The 10,645-nt window shown below is 45.7% G+C and overlaps 1 protein-coding gene across 1 annotated transcript; it reads right to left on the bottom strand.

Moving 5' to 3' along the window:
• Window positions 1–8,717: 8,717 nt before the first annotated feature.
• Window positions 8,718–10,430, bottom strand: LOC125756643 (uncharacterized). Its single transcript, XM_049411540.1, has 2 exons — window positions 10,254–10,430; window positions 8,718–10,058 (listed from the first exon to the last, which is right to left on the bottom strand). Exon 2 carries the CDS (start codon window positions 9,906–9,908, stop codon window positions 8,718–8,720), a length of 1,191 nt encoding a protein of 396 aa, XP_049267497.1. The 5' UTR covers window positions 9,909–10,058; window positions 10,254–10,430.
• Between the last annotated feature and the right edge of the window lie 215 nt (window positions 10,431–10,645).

Below are 10,645 nucleotides of genomic sequence, written 5' to 3'. Positions count from 1 at the left end.
CCCGGCCTTTTTCGAAGCATAGCGTCGCGCAAAAAACTTAGTTTGATGGTCTCGCCAATGCGCCTACAAATCGCCGAATGGGCTCATTTTCGTCTTGACACCTGCCGAACAAAATGCGTTAATGAGACTCCTTCCAGTACATGGCATTTATGTAGTGTTTTTTCCGAAGCAGCTGCAAGTAACATCGTGGCTTTCTGGTAGGACATCTGCTTGCCACGCAAACGGACCAGGTTCTGTCCTCAATCGGACCGAAGATTTTATTTTATTTGCATCTTTCTCGATTTTTCGCTCACGGACGATTTGTCGCTCACAAACATCGGTAGCGACGCCGACACCGGAATTTTGGCGACACGAGCTCTCTAACGCTATCGCAATACAACCGCCCGTGTCGTGCCCCGTTAACTTTTTTTATTAGTTTATTTAGAACAGCACTGAATTGAGCAAGGGACACGGCTAAAGGCAAACATTGCCTGACTGGGCCGTGCCACCCATACAGCAGCAGCAGCAGCAGAAAGACGACATTTTGGAACATGAAAGTACACATGAATATCAATCATTACACTTGTTCACACAGAGGAGTTGTACAGTTCATCAACAGTAGGCTCGCTGCCTGTGCTTCAGCGCAGGCTACTAATCCGCTGTATTGTTTCGTTCAGGTTAGTGGATCTTATCATTCTTTCGGGAAAAACTCCAGCAACCATCTTTTAATGAAGCTACCGAGCCCCCGATGCTGCGCTACAATTGTTTTGCAATGTGTCGATGTCATGTAATCGTTGTTGCTTTTGTTGAGTGATATAGAAACCAACCCTGGGCCTTCCGATATCCAGCACGTAATGACTGATTTAGGAAAGCGAGCCGCTGGCCTTTTATAACTGATCACCGATGACTAGACTTACGCTTAAGCGACTAACAACCGACAAAACCTTCTCGTACCTATACAAGCGCATGACCGATTTGGAAGGACATAAAGCCATTTCTACCTTACGGACTGACCTATATACCCTGAAAACAGACACCACACAGATGGCAGGCCACTTCGCTCGCCTCCTTGATACCGAGAACAGGTCATGTCGTAATCTAATATTTTATTACATCCCCGTTCCTAAACTGAACAAAATATTTGCCGAATTTGTAAAAAAACGTCATCCGCCACTGCAATGAACACTTGAAATTCTTCATTGATCCCAATCACATTGACCATGCGCATCACTTTCAATAGAGGAGACCGTGTTTTCTGCTCATCGCACAATATATTGGATTCAAAACTGAAGAAGCCCTACTATTAAATGGCCCCGAATTTAAGGGAAGCATATTGTAGATTGTATGAGCGGAAAACAGCAGGCATAGAAGGAACGAACTTGACAGGGCAGACGCTCATCTTGCAACTGCAGTTTACTGGAATTTTTTCTCACACGAGAGCCGAAACCGCGCATGTGCGGCCACCTTCTCACAAGAAAGACAGGGGAAGAGGAAAGGTACTCATCAAAATTTATATGATCCGCCCTTTAAATATTCAGAAAGCCTATTTCTTTGTGATGCAACGCTACCGAGGGAACACTGATGCACATGGTTCACGTTGCTTTCGTCTTTCCAGGTTCCACGATCTCCCTGACCAGTCTGCTTTGATTTACAAATAACAATGGTGTTCGTAAATTGCAGGTTGCAATAGCAATCTTTGAAGTGCAGAGACATGTGCGTCCCACCTGCGATAGCCTTCAATGACGATACATATTCTCTGAGTCTGTCATTTAGACATCGGCCCGTCTGGCCCACGTACACTTTTCCACAGCGCAACGGTATTCTATACACCACCTCATCGGTACATGGAACAAAACGCATCGCATATTTTTGTGCAACCTTTCTGGCTCACATTTCTTTTCGCATAATTTTTAACCATTTTTTCCAGCTTGGCGTGTTTCCAGGGTCGCTATGAGCACGACGTCAGCCCCGCGCTTGCGACCAATCCTCAGATTGTGCGACATAGAATGGATATACGGCATGACCACAATTTTCTGTCTTCTTTTTTTCCCAGGTGTTGGTAGCATTGTCCTCTTGAACTTGCTTGATAACGTGCCGCCCACTGCAACTAGAAGACTGTCAGGTTAACCTGAGCTGAGCAGGCGACTCACTTGCTTGCAGAAGCTATGCTCTATGTTATAGAGACAAGATTTCCTTAACGATGATCTCAGGCAGGAAATAGCAACGGCTCTTTTTACGAGCTTACTGTTAGATAAATCACAGGATAACAGACTCTTCTTATTCCATGGGGAAAATTCCCTAAAAACATGCTGAACTTGATTACATATTGCTTTTTTAGCGCAAAAAACGACACCACAAGAAAGAAGACGGAACACAGCGCTGTGTTCCGTCTTCTTTCTTGTGGTGTCGTTTTTTGCGCTAAAAAAGCAATATGGATTCTCACCAACTAGCCCGCCAACGCATTTTGGTGAACCTGATTAATAACCTAGCTTACATCTGAAAACTATGGTTAAAAAGCAGGTCATTGACCAATGTCAAAAAACAAAATGACGTTTCGGGGTTCGTACGGATCCGTTGTTTACAATGCTTGTGAACAATGTCAGCATTGAGAACAAGGGATCTGTACGGACCCCGAAACGTCATTTCCTTTTTTGACATTGGTCAGAGACCTGCTTTTTAACCATGCCTTTACCTGACTAGACGGTATTCCGTCGAACTCTCGACTATCTGAAAACTACAAACCATCATTGGCTGGTTTCCCATGGGTGAATGATAATGAACTTACGCATTGTTTGAAAAAACGTAAAATGTTGATGGCAAAAGATTTGGGCGACAAGTTGTTCGATATGTTCAAAATTACTACAGGGTTGGCAACATACCGGTAGACTTTAGCTACAGGTTGGGCCACAAGGTCGGCTTGAAGTTGCCGGTAAAGTTTTGCTAAAACTATTTCACACAGCACCGGGGCTACACAGGAACCAATGTATATGCTCTACTTTAAGACAAAGGTCAGATTTTCAAATTTCGCCATGGTCGCGCACAAGTAGCAGTGAAGATACTCTAAGAAGTTTTATACATTCATTAAACCATTATTTGCCAAGGTTACTAACCCGAAAGAGTCAATGGCTTCCTGAACAGCTAAAAACAAATCATCATGCGGGATAGAATAAAAGAATTCCTCCACATCAATTGATATTCCGTAATTATATCCAAGCATGCCTAACGACAAGTCTTGCACTAAAATTTCCGAACACTTTAGTTTGAAGGGGTCAACCGATGCCAATACCTTAAGGCGTCGTAGCAGGCAAGAGCTCACGATATGCTGCCAACATCCCTTGTCCGTTACAATGGCTCGCAAAGGACACATAGGCTTGTGGGTCTTGACGTTCTCGATATATTCTTTTCTGCCAAGACCCACAAACCTTTGTGTCCTCTGCGAGCCATTGTCATGGAAAAGGGATGTTAGCAGCATGTCGGCAACTCTTACCTGCTACGATGCCTAAAGTTATTGGCACCAGTTGACCCCTCACACACGTTTAGACGGGCCGATGTCTAAACGATAGACTCAGAGAATATGTCAGTGAAGGCTCTCGCAGTTGGCAAGCACTTGTCTGCACTGCAAAGATTGTGGGTGCAATCCGCAGTTTACGAGCACCGATGTTCTTTTCAAATCAAAGCACAGACTGGCCAGGGAGATCACGTAGGCCGGAAAGACTAAAGCAATCTCAACCATGCGCATCACTGTTTCCTTAGTATTGCTGCATGATAAAGAGATAGGCTTTCTAAATAGTTAAAAGGTGCCACATATCGGTTGTAATATGTAACCTTCCTGTCGGCCTGTCCTTTTGTGATAAGGTGGCTGCACATGCGCGGTTCCGAGCTCTTGTGTGAAAAAAGTTCCAATAAACTGGAGTTGTAACTTGAGCGTCTATACTGTCCAGTTCTTTCTTTGCTGTTTTCCGCTCATACAATCTACAATACGCTGCACCAACTGGCCCATCATATCGCCATAATAACGCGAAAGCGTTAAAGAGGTCGTTCGGCAGAAATTCCGGTGTCGGCGTCGGCGTCCGCGTCGGTGCCGCTGGTTGCGAGCGAAAAATCATAACCTTGTCCATCAGAAAAAAAAATAAAAAAATCTTAGGTTCGAGTTGGAATCGAACCGAGGCCAGCAGGTGTTCTACCACAGAGCCACGCCATTGCTTGGAACTGTAGTAAAACCAACTTTATGGCTTCTTGTATACAGGTGTCACAGTACGAGATGTAATATCGCAGTAAAACGGCGCACAAGCGCATGTTGCCATCGGGCGTCACACCATGTGAACTGCATAACGACTTGGTGGTTTAAAGCCGGCCACCCATTACAAAAGGCACACACATTACTGCGCGTACTCCCTTACGAACACGTAGTGGGTGAATCGCAACTTCCAAATAGTATCATGCGCGTAATTGCTGATGGTTTAAAGTATGCCACCCATCACAAAAGGCATATACATTAGTGCGCGCATTCTATTACACACATGTAGTGGGTACACTCTAAGCCAAAACGGCAAAATTGGACTAACGGCAGTCGTTAAACCAAAGGATCAACGGTTCGTCCAACACGGTTTAAATGCGAGACAGTGCGTGTCGTGCGCAAACGCCCGGCAAGAAGAGGACCAAGGGGGGGTGTAACTGCGCGCCGATCGGCCGCTGCCGCGCTGCACTTCTCGGCCCTGTCGGCTAGCACGATTACGAGTTACATGGCTTACACGCCAGAGTGAAAGCGAAGCACTATTACAACGAATAGAAGCAGTTACGAGAGTCAAGTTCAACTCCCGCCGGCGCACACAGCGAGCGAGCGCGCTCACCCACGTTTCTTCCCTGTCAAGCTGCCGGACCCAAACAAGTGCAAGCCTTCGAGTCCGGACACCGCGGATCTCTCGCTTCAATGTGCCGAATTAGGAAGAACTACGAAGAACACTGCCAGCGCTAACAAAAGTAAGCGGTTCGTCAGCGGTTGTATTCCCGCAGAGTGACAGGCTACAACTACGAAGCGATACGAAGTAGGCTTCGCTACGTCGTCGGCACCAAGCCGACCGGCGGCCGGTGCAAGTTCGTTGCCGGTGCAGGTGAAAGAAACGTTGCGTAGAATTTGTTTCACAGAGAATAATGTCTTCTGGAATAAAGTACAGTTCAATCTGTGTGTTTCTCTTCATGCGACAACTGTTGTCAAACATCTAGCGTGAAGGCGAGCGCCGATACGAATCAACGTGCGGCCGGCGGTGTATGTGCAGCGAGCGACTTACGAGCACGGTGAAAGAACCGTGCCTGCGCGCCGTCTCGTCGTTGTAGGTATACATATATCTACATCACTCCGTAAGACGTCGCGGACAGCGGACGTATTTTTCATTTGTATGTAAAAGAACGACGACGAAAACTGCACAGGAGACGCATGTTGTGATCGCCAGCGGTCGTTCAACTCAGCCGTGCTCCTCGTAAAAGCCTAACGACGTTGTCGGCAAGAAGCCGGCATCGGCGGGGCGCCTCACTGCTTCGCCGGCGTTCCTGCAGAAGTGCCGCTTCTATGTTTGCGTGTGCATAAGTGGATTTTACGGACTTGTGCACCAGCATTACTAAGGCTGGTTCGGCTGACACGATAGAGTACCAGCTGATAATTCGAATTCGCTGACTGAAAGAGCTCTAAAAATCCGGCGGGTTCATATTAAAAGATCGGTGTGTTGCGGTTCTAACAGTGAGTCCACGTAAGTTTACACGTACGCTGCGAATGTTTATTGTTTTTACTATGCCGAACAGAAGTCTGCCACCGGCACAACATGGGAGGTCAAGATACTGTGCCTATATAGCCGATGGTTGGTTTTCGGCTGTGTAGCGCGGGCGGTGGGTGCACGGTAGGTGCGTGTGGTGTTTTGATTGCAATGGTTGTGTGTGTGTGCACGTGCCGCAAACACTGCATTATTGAATACTGATTCAGTTGGAAATAACAAGAATTACGCCAACATAGCGAAGAATCGCCATACCTTTTTTTTCTCGATTAGTACCGACGGTTCAACTGTTAGACCCTCGGGAGCATTCTACGAGGACCAACATTTAAACCCACTGGAGTAAGTGCTAGAGAGTAAAAGTTGAACCCCTGTAGTTACTCCCGCAGTTGGTCCAAAAATGGTTCAAAATCTGTGTGGCAGCCCATTTAGACCCCCGAAGGTCCATACCCCATTTTAATCCTTTTCGGCTTAGAGTGTACAATATTGTCATAAAAGTGCTGTTGAAGAGGGCGGAAACCTTAACATTTCCTATAGAGATGTCGAGTGTGGTGTGTGGTGTGTGTGTGCGTGCGTGTGTGAGACCGGGCGACTGAAGATAATGACAAGCGAAATAGAGCACGATGAGAATGGGGCCGGATAACGCTATCGCGTTCAACCACCACCACCTAGACTAACTCAAGGCCTCCGCGCGCTGCCGTGACGTCACGCACACGGGATGGGCCTGGAAATTGGGCTTCACCTCGCGCGGTGTCCTTAGGCAGGTTTTGGGCGCGCTTGTTATCCTTTTCCGGGCCCCATTTATTTGGAGGCAAACAGCTAAAGGTCCGTGTGCCTAGATTTAAGTTCACGTTAAAGAATCCCAGAGGGTGCAAAATTGGGAGTCCTCCGCTACGGCGTTTTTCATAATTATATCGTTGTTTCTTGGTCGTAAAGCCCAACGGTTATAACTACCGTTTCGGTCGCGTAAGGGTAATAATTAGGACTAATATTACGAATTATATTCGGGGAGAAATGCTGTAAAAATAGTTTATTTGATGAGTGTGCCAATACATATATGCTTGTTCCCGCGAAGACCGCAACGAATGTGAAGACGTTGCGAACACAAGTAAACTTTACCGCGTTACCTTCACGCAGATCTCTTTTTGCCTGATCATTTTCCACAAAATACTAATCTGGACAACACAGCACAGATACATTACGTTTGAATGCAAAGTAAAGCACATAGCTTATTGACAATGGAAAATATCCGGGAATGAATGGGTCCACGTTTTAGTACATAAGATGACATCGGTGGAGAAAAAATAATTCAAACATCCCAGCAGGATGAAACAATGTGAAATTCTACAGTCATGACAGAATTGAATTTACAACACTCAAATAGTTTTGTTTATTTTTATTTACAATACTGTAAGCCCTTGCAGACTGCTACAGGGATGGAAAAGGGCATGTGCAAGGTAGTTTCAAACATCGTTAAAAATCTTCAGGTGATTTACAATCAACAAACACACTTGAATCGAGTTAATACAATAATTGTACGGGGCAGAAAGGAAAAGCTTAATACATCCAAGTTTTAAACAGTTTAAACTAAAGGAAAACATAACCACAGTGCGTATTTCTGTGCAAAATCACTCATCATTTCTGCAGGGTTTGCAGCTTTCGACTTTCTTTTCTAACAGTCGGGTTGTCATTTGACGCTTCGAGCTTTCGCTTTCCTTTCGGAACAGACAGTTCGTTGTTTGCTGTTTTGCACAAATTGTTGAGCAGTGTATTTGCCGCTGCACTCAAAACATGATGCATTACTTCCCGTGGGGAATCACCTGAGTCACAGAAGTCAAGGGCCTCAAAATTACTGAGGGCATGAGACACAAGTGCTACCAGTGCCTCCTTTTGGTTGGCCAGAGCCAGAAATTGCGAAGCATACTGATCTCCTCTCAGCTTATCGAGGATAATTTCTGTGAAGAGCACTGCATTGACTACTGCGGCTTGTGGGAATTTGAGTCCACCCCTTGACATGCCTGCAATGAGTACGTTTTCATTGCGATCCAAGTCTGTGTTTTCTAACACAAGGTTTTCCTTACAAAATCCACACATCAACTTTTTCAGTGCAGCATGCGCACAATATCCTGCAACATAGGTCACAGCAGGCATCCTTGAAGCTTTTTTCTCGATGTCTGCATTTGTAACTTTAACATGAAACTGTGATGAAGTGAATCATGCGTTGCCTTTGAGACAGGTCGTGCTATCACATCCAAGTCAGGAAGATCGAGAACTTTCTGAAGCCTCAGTTTGCTCTCAGACTCGTAAATCTGTCGAACAGAGACATGATACTGAGAACCACTCAGCTGACGGTACTTTCCAAACCGTTCTTCAAGAGAATCGGTTTGAAATTTGCCAAGCAGCACATATTTAAATCCCGGCTCCTGTAAACAATACAGTGAAACTTCATACATAGCAATGGTGTGGCCGAGAGCCATGTGCGTTTCTGGCGCGAAACGCCCATTATCGTGCTTAAGACTAGCCCAGTAGTCGAGCCACTCTGGTATCTTCTTCAAAAATTCCATCTGGGGGCAGGATGCTGAACTTATTGGGCACTGCATGTCATCTCGCAGGCGCTCACCTTTCCTTGGTGTTTTCACATTGACAATCCTCCACCAAGTTAGAACTGTGGCTATGAAGTTGGCAGTTCCTTCGGCATGTTGTATGGTCGAAGAGTTGAGTGCTGCTACAGTGGATTCATTAAAAATTCGCAGTGCAAGCTTGACATTTTGCCATTCCATATTGGATGGGTCCAGTGCCTTCAATGACAGAGTAGGTGCTATCTTTAATAGCTCGCTTTTCTCTGCATCATGTAACTCACGCAATGCTTTAATGATGCTGTAAGTATAGCTGGCTTGGGGTCACTACTCTTCAGGTCAGGATAGTACATGCACTTCCCAATGTTCCGCTGGTTCAGCGAATTATTTCTTACAGACTTCAAGACATGAACGTGTCTAAAATAAAAAATAGTGGCCGAGACGGATCAGCTGGATGCTGGTACACAATGCTTTGCTTAGGAGGGTTCGCAAAAAACTTCATTGCTTTCCGATTTATTGAATTATTGTCCGAGACAACTGCTATAACTCTGAATCCTATTAACTCTAGGTCAGTGATTAGCTTTCTTAAGAATTCATGCAAAGTGTTTGCATCAATCTGGGCCACTCGCATAATATGAACAACCTCTTTATGATTTGAGAGAACGCTCTGCACCATGAAAACATGAGCTGTTTTAGCTGGACAAGAATTGTTGGCAGCAGCACCTGCGATGAATCCATCTTTGTAGTCAAAGTATGCTTTTAAATGGATCTCATCCATCATCAAAGTCACAGTTCGTTCGTGCTCTTTCATCAGATTTAAGATCGAGTTGGCGTAGTTAAGGAAAGAAGAGTCGTGCTGCTCTAGGGCAGGGCTCACGTGATAGGATGAACATAGGCGCCTTATGGTAGCAGGGTGGGGTAATTTCACTTTCATTGAGCTTCGGACGAAGTTATAAGCATGCGATGATATGGTAAACAGCAGCCCTGCAAAAACAAGCATTTCTGGAGAGTAGCGTGGAGAATTTTTCAAAATAAGTTCCAATTGGCTGCTTACAAATTTGAGTACTTCCAATTGCCATCCATGCCATTCTTGCAACTGGTACTCACTGCACACATCCTGCAGCAGCATCAACACAATTTCCAGAAGACGGTGAGCTTTTTGGCTGTCATCAGCAGAGCCGCTCACCTGTAGTAGCTCAACAGACTGCAATACTTCATTTAGTTGCCTGAGGTCTCGGAAAGGTGAAGGCACATTGACACTGGGAAGGTTCTCGATGCTGGCTTCTCCGATAAACACGTTAATGCGCAAGTCGACTGACACAGTCACTGAACTACGCACAGCGGGGGCACGGTCAAGTGCTAGGTCCAAAAACAGAACCTTTGAGTCCTTGATGATTACGGTCCAGAATTCCGACACCGAAAAGTTTGAAAGAGCACGGCAAAACTCCGCGAAACTGCCGACTTTGTTCTTCCGGTTTTCTTCTTCTTCTGCAGCTACAGAAAGCTCAATAGCTGTTCGCAACGATGCCGCTTCTAATCGGGCTTTCTTTTCTTCGGGTGCCTCTCGAGCGGACGGTGTAGAACGTGACATATACTTGGGGCACTTGGCGAACACGCTGGGGACTGCGGTTTCTTTTAGGCGAACGCGTTCCAGAGGCACTTCAATCACCTTGCCGGTCTGCGCGTCCGTGTATGTTGCCGTTCTGACGAAGTCCGTTGGAGCGAAATGTTTCTCGCAGAGCTGAAAAAGAAAGGAAAATATGATTTTATAGCCGCACAATACATGAAAAGTACGAACCAAGCAGTGAACAACACAGACCACGCTGATCGCTACAAACGAGAGAGCTAGTGTGCTGCAGATAACGGGTAAACATCTCGATGAAATATTAAGTATAGGTTAGAACTGCACGTAGCATAACAAAAAATTGACACTTACCACTGTATGTTTAGAAGGCGCAAAATGTTCACGAGAAACAGCCTTTGTCCACGCCGCTCTCCGCTGCGGGTCACTAGGGAACCTGTAGACCCGTACACTTGAACACTTCGCATCGTAGTTCGACTTGCACTTCGGAGCACATCAAGATCCAGGCATACTGAAGTGTGGCAGCACACTGTTCCTATTGCCAAGAGCAATGACTCCTCATAACTGAACAGAAATCGACCAAACTTTGCGCCAACACAGCAACCACGCGGCCACACATTCACCACGCAGATTGTGACTCAGTGTGGCCAACAGACCCATGCTGCAATTCGACAAAAGTAGCGAATCTCCGGATTAAGTTGCTTTTTTGCAAGAAATATTCACTGATTTGTGATTTATAAAAGAAC

This window comes from Rhipicephalus sanguineus, unplaced genomic scaffold (assembly GCF_013339695.2).
Source record: "Rhipicephalus sanguineus isolate Rsan-2018 unplaced genomic scaffold, BIME_Rsan_1.4 Seq362, whole genome shotgun sequence".
In the NCBI taxonomy this organism is placed as follows: Eukaryota; Metazoa; Arthropoda; class Arachnida; order Ixodida; family Ixodidae; genus Rhipicephalus; species Rhipicephalus sanguineus.
The sequence above is the reverse complement of the archived record's forward strand: the minus strand, read 5'-3'. Positions and strand labels throughout refer to the sequence as shown.